The 26,539-nt window shown below is 38.5% G+C and overlaps 2 protein-coding genes across 3 annotated transcripts in view; one reads left to right on the forward strand and one right to left on the reverse strand.

Annotated features, from left to right (window-relative positions):
* LOC105197173 overlaps nt 1-26,539 on the reverse strand; it is a 173,800-nt gene that overhangs the window by 62,517 nt on the left and 84,744 nt on the right. Inside the window, exon 3 of one of the 2 annotated variants that reach the window (XM_039452904.1) lies at nt 24,304-24,960. The exons of the other annotated variant lie outside the window; for it this stretch is intronic. Within the exon in view, the coding sequence (XP_039308838.1) occupies nt 24,844-24,960 (117 nt within the window). The 3' untranslated portion in view covers nt 24,304-24,843. Of the gene's footprint in view, nt 1-24,303; nt 24,961-26,539 lie in introns of those variants that run through there. 2 annotated transcript variants of the gene reach the window in all.
* The window catches only part of LOC105197156, a 91,739-nt gene that overhangs the window by 4,033 nt on the left and 61,167 nt on the right, over nt 1-26,539 (forward strand). Inside the window, exon 2 of the mRNA XM_011163402.3 lies at nt 19,786-20,063. Coding sequence (XP_011161704.2) covers nt 19,786-20,063 — 278 coding nt within the window. The remainder of the gene's footprint in view (nt 1-19,785; nt 20,064-26,539) is intronic.

The following is a 26,539-nucleotide window of genomic DNA, read 5'->3' on the forward strand; positions in this document are numbered from 1 at the left end:
CTCAAACTATCCAGTAGAGGGATTAACTTTTCGACCGTATTCCGTTTTGATCCGGACGCTTTCAAAAAATTCTCATTAGAAATATTATTAATTAAGAATATTATTATAATTTAGAATATTAAACGTTCAAGTTTCACGATTTTTTTTTAATCTGTACAATATTTTGATACGTTTTAGTGAATAGAATAATTATTACAATATGCAAGAATATTGGATACTGTTAATTTTCTTTGTAGAAGTGATCGAGAGCCACCGATTAACTTAAAACATCAAAGCAACGAATTTTCTTAATTTACATGAGTTCAGGCATTGATTGAACTAAAATCAACATTAAAAACTGAAAATTAACAAAATAATGGCTTTTCGAAGAATTAATTGATTAAAATAAGATAAAAATAATCTTTGAGTGGGCGCTATTTCAATTTTCAGTTTTCAATATTAATTCTAATTCAGTCGATGCACAAACTCATGTAAATTAAGAAAATTTGTTTTTATGCTTCAGATTGATCAGTGGCTCTCAATCATTTCTGAAAAGGAGATTTATAATCCTGAATTTAATCTATACGTCATCTATTAGATAGTCTGAGATAAAAAAAATACCATCACATGTAATACAATCTACAAAAATCAACAAATATTTCTGCAAAAGTTGCATTTTAATTGCTTCGATATTTTTCTGTAAAAAAATTCTTGAAAACAGATTTTTTTCAGACCCACAAAATAAAATATCCCTTTAATTCATAATTCATATGTCATAATTTTTTAACAAGCAAATAACGCATTTTATTTTGAGCACTTTGTTATATTTTGCGTTACATTTTGCCTTTGATATATGTCGAATCAACAATTAAAAAGTTGAAAGTACACCGATACACGTTTGTGTTGTAAAAAGATCAAATATGTTAGCTGCAATTTATTTATGTATATCTACGAATATGGAATTTATATACCGTCACGTTAATTTAATAAAATCCTCCCCATCGTCTGATTTAATAATAAGACTTTCTGATGTTTGTCAACGAATTTTTACTTTTACCCCGGCCGATCCCCGCGTTGAAATACACGCTGTCCGTACATTTGTATCATTACTTAACGCGTTTATTTCCGTGCTCCTGCAAGAGAGCGCAGAGTCGTCCTTCTCTTTTACGATCTAATTCGTGATCTGGACAGTTCCCAACGATGAGTTCTCGTGACTGCGCGATGCCCAGTATACCCGGTATAAGAGGAATGACTAAATGGTCTGAGTAACCGGTCAGGCATCCCAAAACTCGCGATTTATTTTCGTATCCCTAGAAAAGAACTGACGCACCGGTGGAGAGAAAGTACTGTTCTCGTTGTATGAATTCAAAGAAATACCCCGGCGAATCAGCATGTATTATTTACGAAAACTTGCCGAAAAGACTAATTTTAGCTATTACCATATTTACTTTTTGTACATTGCAGAACTAGCATAATTATCACGTCCCTCAGATTCAGTGAGAAACTGTTGAGTACCTCTTTGATGTTTAATCAGCAATGTCTTTTTTTTTGTGAAATTTGGTTCTTAAAAAAAGATAAAAATTTTTTGATCACGTATCTAAAATAATAAAAAAAAAAGTGTCCTGCGAATTGAAGAATTAGGAGAATTATACTTTCTCACGGTGTACGGCACGTAGAAGGACGAGAAATTGAAGCGAGCGATCGACTGGGCAATTTCTATCGGTCTTTGGCCGGCTACGTCGCGCTCATGTTACGACGTATATCTCCGAGATTCGAGGCCGGTACGACGCGTTAAGGGTGGTGGCAACGGCAGCCGGTAGGTTACCGCAGAACAGGGCAAAGGGGGCCCTGCGGGTGAAGAGCGAAAGGGCTTCGTCGCTATGGAAACCCTGGCTCTTCGACTACTGTGGGGTGCCTCAAGTTTTTATGGCCCGAACGATCGTAGGGCCGAGACTCTAAAAATCGTTACAGAGACCTAGATACTCGCCCCCTCGTCTCCTCTCCACCTCGAGACGGCCGCCGTTCTGCGATACTCGCCACCCTTCCGGTCACGGACCTTACGCAACAGCGTTTCCGCGCCGCGTTGTTTCGCTAATTATTGCCCAACGATCTTTTTTACGGGTTTAGAGTATCAGTTTTCACAATATTCCCCATTAAAGGCACTTATATCTCGCGTCTCGTTCGCTTCGTTTGACCGTTTGGCACTGACGAGCTGAGACATCAATTCACTTTTAATGAGAATTTTGTAGATGTGATTATTTCTTGCGTCAGCGCAGCAGTTTCTTATCTTACTAGACTTCGGCACTTCGATAAAATATGCAGACATCGCGAGTTATTTTAGCTCTATGAATCTCTCGTAACTGCTCTGATTATTCTTACTACGGAGAGGGATTTAAAAATATTTTTCCAATTTATATATGCAGTCTAACAGTTTTACGATAAGTTTGACGAAGTAGACTGTAAATATTTCATAACTTTCAATCATCTTCGGAAATAGTCAATTATCAATACAAATCTATTGTTGCTAATCGAATATACGACGTAAAAAAAAACTTGTAGTTCCTTTTTACAAATGTTTCAGTTTCTTTTTGTGATGTAAAATTCACATTGACATTTCCAGACATATATTTTTCCAGATTCCATCAAAATGACAAAGTTCGAATTAATATAACAATTACTCTTATATAATTAAAATTGAAAGCTCGGATTGTCTTTAAATCAATTCGATATTATTTGCCAAATGTTGGCAAATAAATTTTTGCTCGAATCGTCCTCCTTCACATGCTCCGCTCTTCGTGCACGTAGAGGACGGTTCGCGCAAACCGACAGAGCTCGCGATACGTCGCGTCAGTCGTATTTGCGCGCGGCGATGGGCAGAAAGGGCAGGAGGAGCGATGTAAAGCCCCTGGTGCTCTTGGCACCCTCCACTATGGCTCCTAGCGGCGAAGGGAGTGGCGCGACGAGCGAGGGGGTGATAGCGAAGTAGCGAACGAGCGAGCGAGCGAGTTCACTTCGAACTATAAAGTATTGACTCGCCCCGTTGTATGGAGAGTACCGTAAGCACCGAATCTATCGTGTCTATAATGTTGGCAGACGGCTCTCGGGACTCGCCTCCGTCCGGAAGGAATAAGCGACTTCCGGGAGCGAGGAAGTAAATTTTACCGTGCAACCATCCGAACCGCGGAGCTTTACGCGAGGAATCTGAATACGTAAAATACCGCTTGCGAAAGATCATGACGCGTAGAGGAAGGTGGCGTATCTTTGGTCAATTTTGACGTTTTTCATTGTGCAAGTTTTACTTTGGTGTTTATAAATGCAAAAGCAATTGTAAAATATTTTTTCTAAGCATTAACATTGATGCTTATTTTGTTACATATTTTTTCAACATAAAAAAATTGAATTCTGGTCAAAAATACAATTTTATACAACATAAATGTATAACATAAAACCCTTGATCAATATTCATGAAAATGTGTATAAAGAAAAATTAAGCTAATTTTATATTTTCATGTTTATATTTATTTTTAACATTTTTTCATATAAAAGTTTTATATAATGTTATTAAAAAGTATGTGAAAATTAACTTGAACAAACTAAAATAATATGACAGGACAGAATAACATTACAAATTTAATTTTGTAAAAACAAAATTTTCTTGTGATATCTTTTTCAAAAACTTTGCCTTGATTTTTATTTATATTTAATCTTTTTCAAAGTATGATATCTAGTCAAAAGTACAACATCCGTTTATTTCTTATTTGTTCTTAATTTTATAAATTGTAAATTAAGATTGACAGTGTCGATCTTTAAGCAATTTTTCCAAATAAATACTTAATAATACAGACAATTCAAATATAAGGTAGAATATATATGCAACACTTTATGAGATTAAGAAAACTCTTAAAACTGCTAATTTTATATATACTTGAATAATAAATGTCTTTTCATCACAGCATAGCTCTCTTTATTATTAAAATTGTTGTTGGTTATAAAGCACTTGTTGTAGTCAAACTGCAAACTATATATTTTTGCAAATATCCAATAAATAGCTTCACAGGATAACATGGTCAAAGGTGAAACGAGTCAAAGAGGAATACCACCTTCCTCTACCGATTTTAATTCTTCTTTGACACTCTCGGTTGTTCCATTATTCCCAAACTAAAAAAAAATTGCTTTTCTATCATTTTCAATCATTTTTATAATTTATAATTGACATGTGAGTTTTTTTTTTAGTGCTCGCTCTCATATTGTTTAATATAAAAAATCGCGACGTGAGAATAAAGGATTTCGTAGAAATAGATATTAGGAAAAGATGCAGGGGGAATCAATTATGTACGGCTGTTCTGATTTTGCGAAGGGCTGCATTGTTGAACCCTTCGGCAACAACGCGACCGCGGCAAAGTTAAGTATTCGGATATTGACAGCTTCTCCGTGTGCGCGGCAATTACACGCGGCGGTAGTTTTGAGAGAACACAGAGACGCGAACGACCGACAGACTAAACAAAAATAACCGATTGCGGCGTGTTCGTCGCGTATGCACGTGCAAAGGACGTCTGGATGTGTGCGCAATAGCAGGCGGTGAAGTAGCGGAAGTATATGGCGCGCTGTAAACAACTGGGAGACCTAACCGGGCTTATCGGGCTATCCATATTTATCGTCGATACTGTAATATTAATACTATCCCCCAACGTATAGTTTAAGTATCGAGGAACTGTCGATGCTGCAGGAAGCAGTTTTGAGATTGTTTATCGAAGAGATATCTTTCAGCCTGTCGATTGACATAAGATGTTAGCGCGATAATAATGGCTCTGGTGGCTAAATTCGAATGAAATGATTAAGTCAGCTTTTTCTCGAGCAAATCGCTTTGCAAAGCTGAATGCAATCTTTGATGGTATTGATCCGCATTCGTGCTCTATTTATCGCTAAGTACTACGGCTGCCTATGATTTTTAGAACGCGATAATATTTTATAGTAACACGATTAATTAGGTGAAAGAAACTTTTGAGGGAACCAATTTTTTTTTACACAAGATAAAGTAATAATTATTTTCGCTATGCACATTTTTCAATTTTGTATTTTTAGTTTTTTTTTTTTTTTTTTTTAAATAATCATAATTTATTTTTTCATGTGCTTCTCGCGAGCGGCGTTTCGCTCGAATATTGAATTTTTTTAATGCGATTATATTATTAAGCGTTCTCTCTATTTTTTTTTATATACCTTCTGTAATATTTTTATATGTAATATTTCCTCAATATTTTGCTTTAAAGTCGCGCTTTATTCATGTAGAATCAATTTTTAAATGATACGCTCCAGAAAAATGAGGAGTATCTGTCACATTAATTCCGCGACGTGTCCTCTTCAAACAAAAGTGACATTTTCGTGGCATCGATTCGTGCCACGCATTCGTAATTATATTACCGAGTAAATATTCCATCGCATATTGAAATTAACTAGGCAAAATGATTTTTAATGTAATATGACCGAATGAAGATAATATCTGCATCAGCACAATATTTTTTAGAACGTCATATTATTTTTACGTTACTGTTTTACTACTTCTCTCAGCAAGTACTTTTTACAGCAGGAAAAGTAAGCAAACAGCAAAAAAAAAAAGAAAATCATTTTGAATTTACAAGAAATAGCCAATAGAAGTCTGCAGTACATTTTTATGCATTTCGCTGAATTCTATTTTCAAAAACATTTCGATAGTAAATGTAGAGCATGCGGTTTAATTATTAATGGGGAAAAATTGAAATAGATTGGATAAAAATATTTATTTGAAAGGAGAGAGACAGATGTATCTACGATATACGATATACCAGTTGAAATAAGTTTTATGTAGTAATTGTAAAAAGAGCACATAGTATTTAACATTTATATGTATATACGCATTACGTACGCTTATTTGAAATAAGATATTTATTTGAAATAAATAAATTTTCTCTATTTGTTATTTTTTATTTACTACTCTGTTACTTTTCTATTTCTTAAGAGTGTGAAATAAAAATGGTAAGACCAAAATAAAAAAAACAGTACATGTTTGATAGATATATAGATATTATAAATTTATACTACTTAAAATGCTTATTTCAAATAGTATTTTTTATAGATATATCCTTTAAATAGATATTTCTACTATACCATTTTCTGTTTTAATTATTTTCCCAAGCACTGTTAAAATTATACAATACATTGCGATTATTGACAAATTAATTGAAGGACCAAGTCCATGCCGAAATACATCTTGTTTTATGAGAATATATCTTTATTGAGATTGATGTCAATTAACGTTGAATTAGGAAAGATCTTTGTTCGACAATTTCTGAAGAGTAATCTTTCTCGTATCGCATGCATTTTGTATCATCGACACGTTTCGCTCTTCTTCGAGAACGCGGTTGACATTGATACGTGTCAAATCAATGTTAGGAGAACAAGACATGATCTGTCAGCACTGATATGAAAGAAACAATAGCTCGACCAAGCGACGATGAAACGCGAGGAAAGGGAAGCGCGTGTACGCTGCTCTCGTTTGCAACTCTGACGAATGTCAGCGCGCTGTTCACATGCGTCACTCTGATGCATTGGTTCCCAAACCGAGAATATATTCTCTGAAAAGAAGAATAGAAATATAAGAAAATTCCAAACAAAGTGGAAAAATGTTCATTAGCAGAAAATATATTCAAAAATTGAAGGAAATAAAGCTCTTGTGTTTATATAATTTTTTTTCATGATTTCTGCGTGAAAATGAAATTGCTCACACTTTTTCCCTTATGTAATGTATTATAAAATAATTTACTAGAAAAATTATCCTGCATTTTTTTTAATTGGTAAAAAATTAAATAAAAATATGAAAATCATAAATATTAGAAATAAATAGATATCGTTTTATTGATTGCTACGTTTATAATTAAATTTTGTTGAATTGCGTAAAAAAAATTATTGTGTGTGTGTGTGTGCACGCACACACACATATACACACACACGTGAATGATGAGATGAATAAATGTGTCAAGGTTTTCACGAAATCGAGCGAAAGACTGGAAAGTTTGGGAATCACTGCTCTGGAATGCTGCACGATGTTACGCATCTGTCAAACTCGCATCGTGACAGATGCAATAATAAACTATAATTACCGTGGAAAATCAAGGTATTAAAAGATCATATTTATCTTGCATTTATCCGATATAGGTTTTCAAGTGGGACAGGTTATCAGTTTGTTTTTGTAATTTCTGCATACATTGCGTTCTACATACGACATATCTTAAAAACGATATTTCGTCTTCTCTTCATATCGTTTGTATTGAAATATTAAATCTTACGGTCGTCATAATTCAATGTTAGACAAAAAAGATTGAGCACGTAAAAATTAATTATAATCATGTATCGAAAGAATCTTTAGAAATATAATCACATCTAATTTTCAGTTTATTAAAGGATGTACAGGACATTTCTCGAAACATTAAGAAAATGACGAAAAATTACAGATTGTTTTATATTGCATTTGAAAGTAGTAGAAAAAATTAGGCGGTGATTTTTAATCTGGATAAAAAGTTATTTCAATAAAAAGTAAATACTCCAATGAAAATATAATTATTAATGAAATAAGAAAAAATGAAAAAATTTGAATTTTTAAATTTAAGTACTTTAAATTAAATAGGCAATCACGATAAAACGTTGTATACATCATCTTAAATATTTAAAGCATTTATATAAAAAGATTGAGATTTTTCTTGATGTTTTGTAAAAAAAATAATTTAATTTTTAATAACATTAAGAGTAAATAAACTATAAAAATATAATCTTATTCGCACAATTTTTGTATGTACATAGTTTATTTGAAGTGTTAATATTAACACATTTCCAAATTTTATTTACTTCGCTAGGACCGTACGTCTGATACATTCTTAAATAGGAAATTCTCCGCGCATACGTCTGCTCAAACGTCGCGCATAAATCACGAACATTTTCCTGGAATTAAATGAAGTGCAGCGTGATAAAATGAGTATAGAGTTGGCTTGAGAAATGTTTTGTTATGTGTCAGAGAAGGATATGCGAGTGTGAAAGCGAGCGCGACGAGCGTGGCGAAATAGCTGGCTGTCCGTCCACGCACGTCTGGTCCTCGTCTGCTCGGCCAAGGTCCTTGAACGAAGGTCTATTCTAAAAAAGCTGCACAATTGGATAACCAATCAGCCAGACAGTATCGTATATCAAAGAGCATGACGAAACGGAATTTACAGATGGTTTATTGTTCCGTTGTGTTGCGATCATTGCGATGATTACGTTATACGTATATATAGAACGCTCCGTTTAAAATCTATTCACTTTGTCGCGCAGAAATTATTCGAAGGAAAAACAATTCCGAAGCCGCGCCGTTAATACGAAAAAATTGTCTTTACACGTGGAGCAATATACAGCGTGGCGTCAAAGAGAAATTAATTTCGAAATTGATAATTTGTTAGAAAATTATGAAGTAAAATAAAAATCACGTAGCGCCACGAAAAGCCGTTCCTATATAGAACGTCTTATACAATTGAATAATTTCGGTGTAGGTTCGGGACGAAGCTTATCGAAGCGAACCAATTAATATGCGAGAATCGAAGATGAGTTTACGTGCCGTGCGTAGCGATGGAACTCGTTAAAATTGTGGCAACTGACGCAACACGTATGCGTATAGTAGACCTTGAGCCACTATTACACCGGCTGTTTATGTCGTTATGCAATCGAGACCGCTTAGTCTGCGCGTATGGAGTTTAACGTAGTAAATAATGCTTTCCACCCGTTAGCCCCACGCTCGTAAATCCGCTTCGGCATTTAAACCGTCGCTTTGCCATTTAAACTTGCCTTACACTTGCGAGTTGCATTCGTTTTCATGAAATTCGTTTGCAAGATGCAGTAATTAATGATGCGTGTAATGAGAAGTCACGCCTCGCCGCACACGTCTGTTAGTTTCGTTAACCCGTAAATGTGATGACGCCAATCACATTCATTTATATTAAATTCATTTATATTAAAATAATAATTCTGCTAAATTTGATTTAAACACATCGGAATAGTAACTGCATTAAATAATATTTACATTGAAATCACGGAGCTCAGCATTATGTATGCACCGATGTGCAACGTTTATTAATATATAAATTGATTTCAACGAGAAATACTATTGATGATTTCGAAAATCCACTCGTATAAATATTCATGCTTCTAAATAATTCAAAAAATATTGAAATAATATATAGTGTACGTCGTACATGCACAATCCTTCGTACAATTGTGATGCAGCAGTTAGTTGCACTGCATAAAACGCAAACGTCTCTTGCATAATTGCTGTTTAAAGTAAAATTTGGGCATAAATAAAAATCAAGTGAGGTAATTGTTTTGTTTTTCGTTTAATTTTAACTGTGCGATAAATATAATTAAATACAAGTTCAAGTTGATATAAGTTAACATAAGTTTAAGGAACGTTAGTTGGTTATTGCAGAAACTCGGCGATTTTTTCCAGGCAAAATTAAGACGTAATTACGCAGGGTAGGGGGAACGTAAGAGAGTTTTCGCGGGATCGCGCGCTTCACGGGATAGAGCTTCATTTTCCGCGATATTGTCTCGGAGATGCACACGCCACCGTGTGCATCGCGCCGCACCGGCGGTCGGTAGACGTTCATGGCTGGTAGTCCGTAGTCGATGGTCGGTAGGTAGGGAACTGGTGGTCGTGATGCTGATGAGATCCGGGACCAGTCCTTAGCAAGGCCCTGCGAGATCGCTAATTTCGATCCAATTCACGCTCGAGTGACCGCGCCCGTTTTTCCGATCTCTATCTTCGTTGATTTATCGCGTTTCGACCGCTTGGTATGCGATCGGCGTTTCTCTCTTTCTTCCTTTTTTTTTCTTTTCCTTTTCTCCTTCCACCTCCGTGCACAGCCTCCGACAGTTGGAGACGAAGACGACGACGACGACGACGACGAGGACGACTTCGGTTTCGCTTCTCGAGACGATGACGTGCGCGTGTGCGCGTGTGCGCGCGCGGAAACAGGAATCGCCGGGGCGCGCCTCGTATTTACATTCCGCGGCTGCACTTTCAGTTTTTCCTCTTGCAATCGCGACGCTCCCGCGTGCCTCGCTGCGATTTGTCAGCGGGGAATTGCACCATGTTGACTTAACGTAGAAGCGCGCACTCCAAAGGTTCGAGTATTAAGATGCAGTCGAGGGAGCAGTACATCCTGTTTTTACTTTTATTTTATTTACTTTTTCAATGTTACTTCCGCAATTTTTTTTTTCAGAAAAAAGTTATATTAATTAGAAAAATATTTGTCATGGTGTCTAGCCAGCCTTGAATGTCCTGAATTCTAGAGTTGTTCTGAAATTTAATGTATCCTAAAAATTTGGAGTATCCTGGAATTTTTTCTTTTTTTTCATTCTCTCTCTCTCTCTCTCTGTATAAAAAAAAATCAAATCTATGATCCATTGTATTCGCAATGCGAATGTATCTGGTATAAAAAAACGATTGCGAAAGAGAAAGAATTGCGTGATGTTGAAGAGTCGGAAAAACGCGATAAACTTGTGAAAGAATTAAAAAATAAAAAAAGTTATTCTAGATTGAAGCTTTAAAAGCAAGTGCATTGAAAATCAGATTGATAATTTAATGAAACGGCAATAAATTTTTAATTTCAAAAGTGCGCAATAAGGCAAGTTACTGTTAGAAAACTTAAATTTAATGTTTTAAATTTTAAAATAAAATGTAGCAGAGAAATTTATCATTTTTGATGTCCGTTTGATATTTTTACAAAGCAATAAATATGTATTATTGTTCCACCCTTTTTATATTTATTCGTCCTAATATATAGTCCTAACTTGAGTACAAAACACAATATTATCAATGAAAATTAAACTACCTTAAAAAAACAAGGATTTTTATTCTGGAATGTCTTGGAAATATCTTTGAATTGACTAGCCAGATATCGCTAGACACCGTATGTTTATTTTCTTAAGCCTGCCGCTATATTTGATGAACCGTTTACATATCACACGTTGCTCTTCTAAAAAGTAAGTTTCGTTCATTGCGAAAGATCCCAAATAAATTTGCAGAGAGTTCCAAGGAGACAAGAGACCTTATATGCGCCGTATTATTATTTCAATCAGTCTGCTGCTCTTATCCAGGTCTGCCTTATCTTTTACAAACGCGCCGTTACGTCGGCATTATCTCGGCATCGCGATATTTGTTGTCGTCTTCGATAGAAATGCGACTGTCTCGCGAGCATCCCGTGCAAGACTACTTGACGTTTAACGCGAATATCTATCCGCCGGCCAAGGACGCACTTGTCGACGGCGCGATGCGTAACACCTAGCGCGATAGAGTTACGCGCCGCTAATGTGTGTCACGCGTACGTCGATTGCGTCACGTCAGCCTCGTCGGGGCCGACCCGTCTTCGTCGTCTTCGTCGTCTTCGTCGTCGTCGTCGTCGTCGTCGTCGTCGTCTTCGTCTTCGTCTTCGTCGTCGTCGTCGTCGTCGTCGTCGTCGTCGTCGTCGTTGTCGTCGTTGTCGTCGTTGTCGTCGTTGTCGTCGGTGGCGGCGGCCGCGCGTCGCGGTAGCGATCCGTCCAGACCGAGGTAATCGGTGTCAAGTGCCAAAGGAACGAGACGGTTCCGGAAATTGCGATTAATTGCACGGTCATTGTGCGTACAAATGTTCGCCACTTCGACGCGTGAATCAATTCTCGTCTTTTACAGCAAACGGACATGACCGCGCTCTCCCAATTAAATCGTATTGTTATTACGGTATTGTTATATTTAGTCTCCGTATGCTTTTTCGGAAGTGCAACCTTCAGCGTGTAATGCGATATGACGTGCTTTTACGAATTTATTTTTATACTGAATAATTTGCTCAATAGAGGAACGCCTACCCGATTATCTTTTATTCATTTAATTAAATCAATGCGTTCTCGAAGAGGCTTTGTCTTCATTATTTTTTTTGTATGACTTATATCAAAGGAGAAACACGTATTCTGCTCGTGCCTGAAGAACTCTTCTTTATTACTAATTTTCCACGAGAAAATCTAGTTTTTTTTTTTAATAGAAAAATATCGATTTAATTCCAAAATTGTATATAATTTATTTTAACAGAAAAGCACGAATTTTCTTCTGAAATTGCTTTCGAAAAAAATTGTCAGTGATAATATATAGAAGTTAAAAGTAGTGTACTATATATATATATATATATATATATATATATATATATATATATGTGTGTATATATACACGTACATACATACATACATACATATATATATAATATATATAAAATATATATAATATTATAAAATAATATATAAAAATATGTATATAAATAATAATATAAAGATAATATATAAAAGATATATTTTCGAAAAAAAAAGTTATTTTTCGTTTAGATCGTTTTTTAGTCTGCGTGACGTTATCGCAGGACGTGACATGTCATTTCCCGCACAGAAAACAATAGAGAAGAACAATTGAATCTATAACAACCTTACATTAACGTTAACGCATACGTTACATCAACGTGTAATAAATATATGCTTGGTCTCGCGCTGAAATTCCGAGAAACCTTTCGATACAGAAAAAACCGCGTACATCCTTTAAGTTTAATATACTTGCAGCTGCTAATAGCGAACCGATCTATACAGCCTTCATCCGCGAAAGATAAGTTAGGATGCACACGTGCGCCGAACGCGCGGCGGACGCGTATACATATAGTTGAACCGGACTAGGCCCGCCTAGACACTCGACAGACTCGCGCACTTTGCACAATAGTAGGAAGCGCTAAAAATAAGCCACCCCGGCTCCACCGCGTTCTGGCCTTGGCCAGCTTCGGTCTTCGCAACCTGACCGGCACTTCCCCTCCTTCTCCGCTCCTCGCACGCTCCACCTACGCATTCCCGCACGTGGACAGCCGCTGCGTAGGCGCGAATCGTTTTTTAGCCTTCCTCGTCGCGCGGCAGATTGATTAAAAGTTTGCTCCTTTCTTTCGCCGCCTCACCCGCTCGCGCGCCGCAGTCTCCGCTTAACCCTTTACTTGGCAGACGTAGAGCGGAAACTGAAAGAAATTCGGCTCTGTCTCGCATTGTGATGAAATGTGCTTCTGAGATGACTAAAAATATAACGACCGTGTCGCTTCTACGTCGCACTTTAAACTGTATCGCTATAGGTATGAATAAACATTCGGATATTTTTCATATTTGAGGAATTTAAGGATGTATAGGACATTCTCAAAGTATGAGGAAAATTAGGAGAAAATTGCAGACTGTTTTAGACTGTATTTGAAAATATTGGAAAAAAATTTGGCTGCAATCTTCTATCTAGATAAAAAGTTATTTTAATAAAAAGTAAACGTACGCTCTAATGAACATATAATTAATAATAAAATAATAAATAATGAAAAAATATAAATACTTAAAATATTTAAGATGATTTACGTAAGGTTTTATTACGATGCAGAGATCAGTTTTGTAAAGAATATTTATTTATTTACAAAGTAACTAAACAGACAATCACAATAAAACTTTGTGTAAATCATTCTGAATACTCAAAGTATTGTAGTTATACAAAAACACTGAGATTTTTCTTAACGTTGTAAAAAAATTATTTAATTTTTAATAACAAATAGAGTGAATAAACTATAAAAATAATTAAATAAAAATACAATCTTATTCACATAACTTTCATAGTTTATTTGAAGAGTTAATATTAACACATTTTCGAATTGTATATAAATAAAACTTGCAGCAACTCTAATTAAATATAACAATAAATCTAAGAATAATGAATAGAGGGGAAAATTTCACAATCACAGAAAATGAAAAATAGGGGTGTGCTGTAAGTTACATTAGCAATTAATATTTTTTTCTTTACATCTGTTTCTGCGTTACCGCGCCGAAAAATTTCATTTTAAGATTAACCAGAATTTATGCTTGCTTGAATTTCACGAAGAAATGAGTGAAAACATCCAGAACGAAGGCTATACCAAGAACAGTACCGTTAAGGACGTTCCGTAGTATTATACCAACTTCGGCGACCATAGATCGTCGTTGAAGAGCGATCATTAAAGATGTTTTAACGAGGAGCCGCGCAGACGGGACAATAGCGGCCAGGAATCACCGAGGGCCTCCACATCTCCCCCTCTTTAGATCTCTATTGGATGCATACGAGAGTCTGTCTCGACTCTCCGTCTGCGTGGGTCTCGCTCGGTGCATTCGTCGCAGACTCTGAGAGGGAGACATTAAACCCTTTGCCGCGTGATTTAGTTGACAAAGTAGCGTAGTTACAGTCGCTTGCAGAGAGAGAGAGAGAGAGAGAGAGAGAGAGAGACCAGCTTTAGCCCGGGGCCCGCAATGACCCGTCTTTCGTGGCATCCTACGAACACCATCGTGACAAACACGTCGAGAAATACGAGCCCGCAGGCTATTTTAAAATAAAAAAAGTCATTGTTTAAGCGTCTTTCGGAATCCGATATCCGTATTAGTGTTTAGTCTGGCGTCCCGTTTCACCGGGTAGCAGCAGACGCGCCGCGCCGGTTCGTACTACACGTGCCATTTTCTCGATTTTACTTGTCCTATCTTCCCTCCTGTCAGCGATCCGTCTTCGTCGTGCATCGCCATCGCGTCGAAAATTTTGCAATCAGGCATTAATTAAACATTCTTGTGATTGGCACTCTTCGTTCGACGGAAATACTCGCTCCTTTAAAAACCTGAATTTCGTTCGTTTATAGCTCGCAAAATATTTGCGGCCCAACGTTTTTATCCGCGAATTGAATTTGAAATCTATCGGAGAAGTTAAATCAAATTAAAAACGGTAGCGCGAGAACGGTATTTTATAGGGTATCCTATATATAAAATGTATAACGTCGAGGATTTATGGAAGTAATACCGCGGGAATTCTTGAATCGTTATTATATATAAGTTTTACGCATCGCTTTTATGTGAATTAATATTTTTGAACACACTTAAGGACGGTATGGGTCATATCTCAAATTTACTAAAAATATAAAAATTTCATAGAATACTCTAGTATTACGTTTGAGTATCTGTGTAAAATTTGAGCACAATTCACTTGTTTGTAAATTTGATGGGGAAATAGAGCATTACCAGTTAAAACAAAAGGAAAATGACTATGTCGGTCGAAGGCAGATCTCAGAGCTGAGTAATAATTTTTTAAGTAAATTTACAAACATTTTCCCCTAAACTATTAAAACACAGCTTTTAAGAAAAACTCAGAAATGCAATATCACAGAAAATTCTTAAGCACTATGTGCTTTCGACAGGTGTAGCCATTCTCGTTATTTAAAAATATGTTGACACTCTTCCCGGTTTTATTAGTTTAACATTTTTGATGTTAAAACATTGTACATGTTCCGTTGCTCAGTTTATCGCGAAGGTAATGAGCAGTGACATCGTGGTAGATCGGCGTAGCCTACCTCGTAGTCCCTAACTCGTAGATCACGACGGCAGCGTATTGTCTCTCCCTCTTGCTCGTTACCATCCGCGCCTATTATCCGATTCTATTTTCCAATCTATCCTCGTACAAGGCGCACCTTGTCTCGTCCAGGCTACTACCGCTAGTCTTCTCCTCCAAGTGAATGCGGAGCGATGCGCTCTTTGTCTCGCGGCACTTCAAATAGGCGGCACTCGAGACTCGGCACAAAGAGCGGCGAACCCGTACGGCGGTGATAACAGAGAGCAAGAAAGCTCAAGATAAGACCGAGGGCCCTCGCAGCCGCGCCGCTTCACGTCGGTTCATTCCCGAGGGAATTTACACACACGGTACGTTGTATGTACGCCGATAGTTCGTGTGTTAGCTTAATTGAATCTCAAAATTATCGTACCACCATAGCGAGTTTCTTTATTATTTTATTATACGTGAAGCTTTGTGAGAGTTCTATACAAACCCTTCGACATCATTTTCACGCCGAATACTGACAGATTAATTTCTGAAGAGTTACGATAAAGAGGCAAGAGAGCGCAGACGCCTTTCCAAGAAATACATAATCGCAAGTAGGAGTAAAAAATATCGATATAAACATTTTTTTTTTTTTCGGTCTATTATTCGACTCCCCTTTTCATCCTTAGCTCGAACAATCGCAGACTCGTCCGTCCTATCACGATGCACGCGATACTCGTGGATGCACTCGGCGAAGTCGCGGAGTGCATACGTTGCGCGCACATACAACAGCATCGTGCGCTCGCAGCGAGAGCGAGAGGGACAAAGAGGGAGACTCGTTCAAACGAGGGGCCCGCAGCGCTTGGGCTCTGGGCCTCGTCGCGTGTTTTTGCCCCCCGTCTGGCCCCCACCGCGGCTCATCGTTTTTTGTCTGGTGCACCGCATGCTCTGCACAGCTCACCTCGCCTCCTCCTTCTCCTCCTCACCTCGGCCGACGTACCACCACTGTCTCTTCCTCCTCCTCCTCCTCCTTCTCCTCCTCTTCCTTTTCCTCCTCCTGCTCCTCCTGCTCCTCCTCCTTCTCCTCCTCCTCCTCCTCCTCCTCCTCCTCTTCCTCCTCCTCCTCCTCCTCCTCCTCCTCCTCCTCCTCCTCCTCCACCGCCGCCCCCTTCTCTCTCTGTCAATCTCTCGTCGTGCCCGCTCGCCCTCTCGCTCTCAATCAGGGCCGGGTGAGTAGTACATACTCGTAATGCTGAATATTTTCGATATGACGATATCTTACCTTCTATATGTAGCAAAAAACATTTGACATTTCTTTTGTAAGGTATAAATTGCAAATGTACGGTGTGTTTTTGTAATTTATATTGATTCAATTTTTTTGCAAATTTTTATATCACGGCTGAGATACAGGCTTTTCAAGTTTTTCTCTATTGGAAAAATTTGAATAATTCATATATTTTCATCGCTTTCTTTCTCTAAGATTTTTTCCATAGGCGAAGAAAGTTGCAGAAAACCATTTGCTGACTCGAGGATTTAGAGAAAAACAATGCGATTGAAATTTATGTATTCGAATTTTTTCAGTTTGAGCACAAGTTTATCTTTAAACCTCGAGTCTGCAAACGATTTTCCGGCATTTTCTTTTCTTATCGAAAGAAATCTTACATAAATTCGAGGAACATTAAAATGCGAAACCACTTCTATAATTAAACAAATTTCTTTTTAAAACTATTTTTTATTTCGGAGTTGTATGATTCATACAGAATAATTTTTGTAAAAAGAGAAATTACCAAAACGAATTGCATAACGATACACCATTACCGAATTGTCACGCATAAACCGACGATGAGTACTTGATCTAATTCTTGCAATCTCGTGCTTGAAACTAAATCGTCGATCCGGCGAGCGTTCGCACCGTGCGTCCCTGTTCTCAATCTCATCGTCATCGGTCCTTCGCCGTGCCGCATCCGGGCGGTATCTCCCCGAGCCGAGACACGCGCACGGACACGCGTGTCCCTGCCGCGCGGTAGAGGAGGAGAACAAGGAAGCGATGGAGGCCGTCGGACGAAGCCCGAGACTCAAGCTGTTCCGCAGTCGCTAGCGAGAGGTGATTGTCGAGGGGTGGAGAAGTACGGGGAGGAAGGAAGATGCGGTCGTTCGATCTCGGTGCACCTGCCGGCGTTGACGTTCGCGATGCCGATCCGCGATCAGACTGCCCGACTCGTACGGCGCTCGAAAAGGATCGCACGATCGCGATGGAAATGATTCAATCCTTTTCACAATCCGAGCCTGTCAATCCTACGTAATTTCTCGTTAGTTCTTTAATCCACTGACTTTGATTAATCGTTTAAGGATGTATAGGACATTTTTCAAAACGTTTAAGAAAATTATGAAATAATTACAGATTATTTATATTCTACTTGAAGGTAGTAGAAAAAATTAGGCGGTGATTTTCTATCTGGATAAAAAGTTATATTTAATAAAAAGTAGGTATCTCTTCTAATGAAAATGTAATTGATAATGAAACAATGAAAAAAATCTGAACTTTTTTATTTAGGTTTAACTTTAAATACTCAAGATAATTTATGTAAAGTTTTGTTGCGATGTCAGAGATTATTTCTGTGAAATAAACGATTTATTTGCAAAAAATAACACACAATCACAATAAAACTTTGTATACATCATCTTGAACACTCAAACAAAAAATTAAGATTTTTTTAATGTCGTAAAAAATAACATAATTTTTTTAATAACAAATAGCAAATAAAAATATGTTATTAAATAAAAATATAATTTTGTTTACACAACTTTTCTATGTATGTGTTTATAGTTTAATTGAAGTGTTGATATTAACACAATTCCAAATTTTATTCACTTCGCAGGGACTACATGTTGAATACATTCTTAATAGTACGTGTAAAAGTTGTGGAATATAATAATAAAAGAGAATTTTATTCAATGTACATTGTCGTTATCTTCTAGCGATTGAATTAATTTTTGAACGATATGGTTTTTTTTTTCTCGAAAACTTTGATATATTTGAGAATTAGATATTGCAAGATTTAAAAAAGATTGTTTTATATACTAAAATTATTTTATATACGATTAAATGTCCATTCCAAGAATAGACTTTACCAAGAATTTGCCTCACTTGTCAGTGAACTAATTGTCTCTAATTATTGCCTCTGTAATTAACGGTACGTGTGACCTGTTAAAATATATATAATTTGACAGCTAAGTACTCATTATGGGAATCTCAAAGAAAATTAATTAAATGATACGAAGCATTTTTTTTTACCTTTATTTAAAGAAAATATTCTCGCACAATGCCAATGGAAGATTCCTGGCACCTTTATCATTCGGAATTTATTTGGAATCAAATCCAAATGTATCGTGATCAAACACTAATTAATGGCCAATTAGCCGCTTTAACGATAGATAAATTTATTGCCGCGTATCGCAACATGTGTGTACATACATGGTTCACGATTTATGTGCATTCAACCGTGTCTCTGATGAAATGATATTACATGATTGATAACACGATGGCTTTTCGCACGACGTTCTTCGTATGCTTCGCGAAGTTCATCTTTATACACGAGCACGATAACGCTCGTGAGTCCTTGGCAGCGACAAGGTCGCGGAAAATGACATCTAATCGTTTCCACGTGTCGATGATTTGTGTGCTGCCTCGACAAACCGCACACAGGGCATTACTCGCGTCACGATCGTTTATGTTCTAACAACTTTAGTCCGGTGATGCTACATGCGCACGATTCGAAGAGACAAGCGATTATCTTAATGTTTTTAAACAGTGCATTTCCGTAAGGAAGGAGTTATTTGTCTTTTTTATTAGCATTTATCGCCATTTGACATGCATTCTCATTTATAATTCATAGCGCATTATCATAGTAATAATTTCATTACTGCTCTGGTATGAGTACACGCGTATACATTTACATAATTCAAATAAGTCGCGTAAATCATAACGAAAAACTAATTCAATCTCAACGATAACTAATTCAATCTCAACGAAACTAATTCAATCTCAAGAAAGTTTTAAATCATTTCCAATTAAAATATTTTTATATCGTAGAAAAAAAAGTTTCATTAAGTAACATGATATGGAAAAATGTAAAGATTCCAGAGAGAGATCAATATTCCTTCGAGTGTCGGTGATCACTCAAAGTTTTTTTCCTTCACATCCTTTGAATAATTCATTTGCGAAGCATTAACGATAGCCTTATCTCTCCTCGCGCTTCTCGCCGCTGAAAAGAAAAATCAGCGGCAGTTGCAACACACGGAGAACAGATAAGTGCGAAAGTTTGACTGAGATTGACTCGCTTGACCAAGTTGTTTCCGCTCGAAATTATTGACCAATCGCGATGACCGATTTCCGGTTGCAGTGGGTGCGAGCGGCATCATCGTCTCGGCGGCGCTCGTGCTGATAGTCGGCGCACTGGTGGGTGTCCTGGCGACGATATCGCGTCATCTTCATCATCGTCGGCTGTTGGTGCACGAGCCGGTTCCTCCCGGCTCTGCCTCCTCCGCTTCTGCCTCGATTCTCCACCATCATCATCGGCATCACCATCATCGTCACCGTCATCGTCGCGAGGAGCCACCGCCGCCGCCGTTACAGCGCTGTCTTCTACTACAGGATCATTATCGTTATCCCGATACACCCGTGAGTACCATGTCTGACCACTATCTAAGGGCGAACTCGCGCCCGAACTTTGCGAGATTGCGTTTCCGCGACGAACGTTAGAAACTCGATTTCAACAATGTCGATAACGTAATTAAAGGGAAAAATTGAAGCGCGATCGGGGGACATTTATTTCTATATACGCGCGCGCTTTCGGAATGTCTAATATTGGAGAACATTAAGACAAATTTATTACGATAACCAGGAGAATTGACAGGAGAATTGTCTCACTGATGGATTTATATGCGGATTATCGCATATACCGTCGAAGCTGTTCGAAATAAAACCGAAGCGCACTTCCGCATATTCGTTGAAACTGTACACGTCGTACTAATTTTAGCAGACTTGACCGAGTTCGTCGAATAGCTTCTTTACAAATAACGAGTCTCGACGGACGTCTCGTATCGCGTTCATCCTCCGGAACAATCCTCTTTCTCATTATTTACCGTCCAGCATTTCCGTCGAACAATCGCCGGTCTCATTACGCCTTCCCGATATCGCGTCGCCGCGGGTCCAAAAGGCGTACGCACTATCGTCAGCGTTTCTTTTTTTTTTTCTTCTCCGTCATACAATAGATGCGCCGTTGTCGTCATGAACGATGCGGGCGCGAGCGTTGCGACGGAGTTTCGCGGAGGTCAGAAGGAGGGGAAAAAAGGAAGCGCGATTTTCCATCCAGCGGAGGTGGCTATCGGCGGCGACGTTGTCGACCTTCGGTGAGATTATTACACGATTCGCGGAACGTGGCTATCTGAGAAAAAGCTTCCGATATCTAATCATGGCAGCCGGCCTGCCGGCTGGTCATAGCACAGCTGCATCTAACCGGCGCGCGTGTTTTTCTTTTTTTTTCGTCTCTCTCGCCTCTCCAGAAAAGCAGACCAACGCTCGTGGCCGCGCATAACTTTTCATTTTCCTTCACTTTTTCTTACGTTTCTGTGTCCCGGTTCAGTTATTTCAAACACGCGATAACGTGCGACAGTGAGAACGAATTCGAAAATTCGAAGACGAAAATGTTTCACAAGGCTGCATCTGCAATCGATAGTACTACAGTTTCGCTGCGAGTTTTTGAATGAAGATCTCGCGCAGCGTTGACCTATTGCACGAAACAAATCCTTTAAGCTTGCGCGAGAGACATTCTATGCGCGATTCGTGTGATTCGAAATTCGCTATTAGCTTTTCGTATGAGATTTTCGAATGGTATTAAATAAAGGGATATATATATTCATCAAATTCACATTTGTCCTTTACTATACGTGCATTTTTTTTTTTTTTTTTCGAAATCAAAGGGCACAAATTCATGATTCGCACACAGTCTAAAATCTTGTACATAATTTATACTTAATGTGATATAACTCGTTAGTAATATTCAATTTTCATTCTCGTTGACTGAAACTGTTTTTTAATATTAATTTCTAAGATGCTTTTAATCGAAAAAAAACGACGAATTTTATTATCTTAAATTGAAAAATGGTTATGAGACAATTATTTGAAAATATTTCATTCCGTGCAAGAACTATCTATTTATTGTGAAACTATCTGCTGAACGTGTAATTGACGAAATGTTTTCAATGATCAGTTTTTCTTTCGCGAATACACACGCGGTGATGTATCGGACATACGGTTTTTGCAAAGTGAATAAAATTTGGAAATGCGTTAATATTAACTTTTCAAATAAATTATGAAAGTCACGTGAATAATATTATATTTTTACTTAATAACATTTTTATAGCTTATTTATTTGTTATTAATAATTAAATTATTTTTTACAACATTAATAAGCGTAATGCGTCTCTCTCTCTCTCTCTCTCTCTCTCAGTACGCTTAACTTTGCGACGTATCGTCCCGATGGCAAAAGATACCGGATCCCCGGCATCGATCGGTAGCGGAGCCCTTTCCTTGGCAAAGCCCCGAGGGTACGGGGACGTCGACCGTCGACGGTGTGCGTCCACTGCGCGCTTCGGTTTCCATCGGCATCGGGGCGATGGGGAACTTAATTTGGAAGTTACCGGTCCCGTGATTACGTCGAGGAGAGTCGGCGGAAGTTCTATCCTCCTTCTCGTCGACGCGGCGGCGAGACGTTGCGATGCGTTTCGTACAGCCATCACGCCTGCTCCCTTTCCGCCGTCGCCGCCGCCGCGACGCAAACCATTGTTATTCTAGATTGCATCGCAAATTAGATTACGGCATACTACGGGACCGCCCTTATTCTCGCGCGCGCCGACGCCGTCGCCAACGACGACGACGACGACGATGACGATGACGATGACGTCAACAACGACGACGCTGCTCTACGCTCTTTGGCGGCGGCCGAGAAGATGCGGCTTCCTTTGCTCCTCTCGGTCGCGCATCCTCCCGTCCTTATCTCGCCCCCGATCCGCGCCAGATTGTGGCATACACGAGCCGCCGCCTCCGCCGCGTGCATACAGATGCTCCGAGCGACGACGCGACTTCGGAATGCTACGACTGCAACGTCGAAAATTTCCCCACGCTCAGAGAGATCCCTTCTTTCCGATATTCTCCCTTTGTGAAACTTTCGCCGTTGAACATTTTATATACCTTGCAGAAATTTTACATTTTTGCGCATAAAATATAAATTCTTTCACGTAGAAATCGAAAGATTGCGAGAAAAATAATTTTCTTCTAATTTTATTGCTTTAGTTGCAGTCTTCTTCTAAACTTAGTGTAGCAACAAATACATTCGTATTACTCTATGCGTCGAGATTTTACTGCGAAAGCAGTAATAAACTTCTGAAATTAATTATGGAATACCGCTATCTTAATGCAATCTTGTTTGGATCCGCTCTCAATCTTTTTGCTCCAATTTCAATATATCGTTTATATTACTGTATTAAAGCTACCCGGAATAGTGGCAATTAGATATCGTGAAGATATGACTGATCAATATCGTACAGTATTAATAGCTGATTAAATTAGCTGCTATAAAGTTTTGAAAGAAATTTCAATTTTTTTAACTTGACGTCTCTTCTGACGGTTTTCTCGGATTGCGAAGTACTTGTTTAACCTTCCGGTCGCCCTTCGTGGTCCAAGATGGTGGTGAAACCATTGACTGAAGATAGCAGACCGTAAAAGAGAAGAGAGAGATTAGTCGGGATAGGAGTAAATATTATGTCTGGTGCATCTTGCAGCAGTCTTCGGTTACTCCTTCTCAGACTGCCAGTGTTTTACCTTGCACTCCTTCTTTGTAAAAGCAGTTTCGCCGACAGGTTATCAAGACATTTCGAATTGTCAATACAAACGAAATGCCTTATCGGTCATAGTTAGATCTCTAGTGCTGATATTTATTGAATGTTTTTATATACCCATTCAAGTTCACGAAACTGCGCTCCGAATTAACTTTTCGATCTTAAAATACAGTTCCAAATTGAATAAGAAATAATATCACATTATTAAATTGAAGGTTAATTTAACACTAACAAGCATTTAAATGTAAAACTGTTTTTTTTTTTTTTATGCCATGTGCATAATAAAAGGAAGATCTTTCATATTTATAACCTCCGATTTTGATTCTAATTATATTATTTTGACGTAGCATCGTCCGTTTAAGTTGCTTACGTCTTATTTTATTATGGAAGCCCGATAACCGCTGAACAAATGAGCTCTCCAATAACCGGGCAAATGAAACCAGCCGAGAAGATTAATCAAATGGATTAAACGGAAGAATTGAACGACGCGCCGGCACTTTCCACGACACGGCTTCGTCTCGTGTCCTGTGGAAAATGCCGGCGATGCGTCGCGCTCGTGTACGAAGACGACGTCGGATAGTGGCGTGTTTATCCACCGTCGCGTCGTCGCCGATGGCGCGTCGCGGGGGCATCGGCGGAGGGAGGATGCACTCTAAACCACTGCCGACGCCAACGAGATGCGACGCGACGCGACGCGACGCGACGCGGTGCGGCGCGGCGCGACCCGGACCCAACCCGACGCGACGGACGTACGCGCTCGCTGTGCGAGCCGCGTCGTGTAAACCCCGCGGATCAAGCGACACCCGGGCTTCCCCCGGTAACGTTAAGCTCGCGCTCGCGAGCGGGGAAGCAATGACCTGATTTGCAATTTATTACTTTTGGGCGACGTCCAAGTACGACGCGCATTGGCGCCGCTGCCAAATCGGCGGCGCGGCTGCTGCCGATCGACGCGCGCTCAGCGCACCGCGAACGCTCCCACGGGCGTGAAAAACAGGAACAAAGCGAGTTGTGTAAAAAAAAAAAAAAGAAAAAAAAAGAAAAAAAGACCACCGAGGAGCAAGCGCGTACCAACTGGCGGGAAAAACAATCGGGATGGAGGGGGAGGGGAGACAAGTAGGTAAACACGAAGCCGCGTATATGTCCCGCACGAACGAACGGGGCACGCCCCGAATTCCGGCGTGGGCCGCAAAATCGCGAATTGAGATTCCCGGTCATGTTTCCGCCACGGTGTAGCGTGTCGGTGAAGTAAACACATCAAGCGTGACACGCGTTGTGACAAATCGTTTCGGTGGAAACGTTTCGATCCGTGACCGTCGGGTATATTGCTTGTTCACGCAAATTGATTTCTTGGCTCATACTCACATCAGTAGAATCGTGAAATGATTACCAATTAGGAGCGCTCGAGGACTCTTTCCGTCTCCTATTTTTCCACTTCCCTAACACACGCTGGGGAAAAATATTTACATAGTCGTGCTGAATAACACATTTTTGTCATTCCATTCAACCATTGGGGCACAATTTTTTTTCTTTTCACTTTGATAATTATTTTGGACAATTTTTACTTATTGACGATCTGAAAGATTCTTGTTGGATAGTGCAACAATTTTACTGGAGTAGTTGTCGGGACGTACTGTTCCATTGGGACCCAAAGGGTTAAGGATGCATCGGACGTACGATCGCTGCAAAATAAATAATATTTAGAAATGTGTTAATATTAACACTTTAAATAAACTATATGCGTATGAAAGTTGTGTGAATAAGATTATATTTTTATTTAATAACGTTTGATCATTTTCATAGTTTATTTACTCTGTTTATTAAAATTAAAATTTATTTTTTACAACATTGAGAAAAATCTCAATTTTTTTTGTGTAAGCACTTTAAGTATTCGAGATGATTTATACAAAGTTTTATTGCGATTGTCTATTTAGTTGTTTTGTAAATAAATAAATAAATTTCGTTTATTTTACAGAACTGATTTCTGCATTGCAATAAAGTTTTACATAAATTACCTTGAATATTTTAAGTATTCATATTTTTTTATTATTTCTTATTTTATTATTAATTATATTTTCATTGGAGCACAAATTTTTTCCACTCCCTCGAAATGCAACATAAAATAATCTGTAATTTTGTCATAATTTTCTTAATGTTTTGAGAAACGCCTCCTACAACGATCTGAAGATTCTTGTTACTCGGAGAAGTGAAGCGCGATGTTGATCTTCCGTCAAGTTTCTACTGAAAAAAATCGGTTTCGATTCTACAAACAAGCGAAAATGAGGCCAACGGTCTCTCGAAACGCCGACGTGTAAAATAACGTTGTTCAGACGTGCTAAGTGGCATTTTGTACAGTACCTACTTTTCGCGGCACTCGGTTATAGGCTATTGATATTTTGGGAGCGGGTGGAGATTCGCGAGCGGTACCTATATGTCATGGGGATTTGTAGCTCGCGGGTGGAACTAGAATATACGTGCGATGACGTAACGGCGGCCGCCCGTCGGTGACGCAACGTCACTCGCGATAGCGGCGACGACGACGACGAAGGCCGTGATACGCGAACAGACCGCGCCGAACGTGTGTCTCTATTACCTTTTCCGGGAAATAACGACGTCTAGACTCACGCGTGAATCATCGTCCGCCGATGTGAACAGTAGCAGGGAAGATAAATCGTCACGATGATGAGATATTGCTGCTCGCGCGAATTAGAGATCGCGGATGCTACCGATCTTTTGCTAGATTTCGCATTGAGAACAAAGGAAGATGTATCCAGGATGAGCCTCGATTTATGTTAATAGATTCCAGCGATTAAATCTAGAGCGCAGAAGACTATCGTGTCAAGTGAACTATTCGGATTTTATCTTTCGATGGCAAATTACGACACTCATTCTTGAGATTCTTAGCTCTCCGCAGACTGGATTTCTCAACACTTATGAGGAAAGATCTCGACCTCGGAAATTCATCAAATTAGATATGAAACTTTGGTAATACGTGGAGGGCATCCTAATGGTAGTAAACTTTTTTTGCTGCCCTAATTCACTCGGAAAGGTAAAATCAATCTTTGAAGTTTGCGTGTCTTTCGTTTTTATTTTATCACTCATCGACAAAAAGAGATAGGACAAAATTTTATAGAGAAAACTATTTTTTTTTTTAATGATTAATTGATTAAAAAATCAGAAATCATTAAAAAAAAATTAATAAATGTTTTAAAAGTTTAAATGTCTAATTTTTGGATATTTATTGTCGTTTACTTTTTTGAT

The sequence above is a fragment of the Solenopsis invicta genome, chromosome 8, assembly GCF_016802725.1.
Source record: "Solenopsis invicta isolate M01_SB chromosome 8, UNIL_Sinv_3.0, whole genome shotgun sequence".
NCBI lineage: Eukaryota > Metazoa > Arthropoda > Insecta > Hymenoptera > Formicidae > Solenopsis > Solenopsis invicta.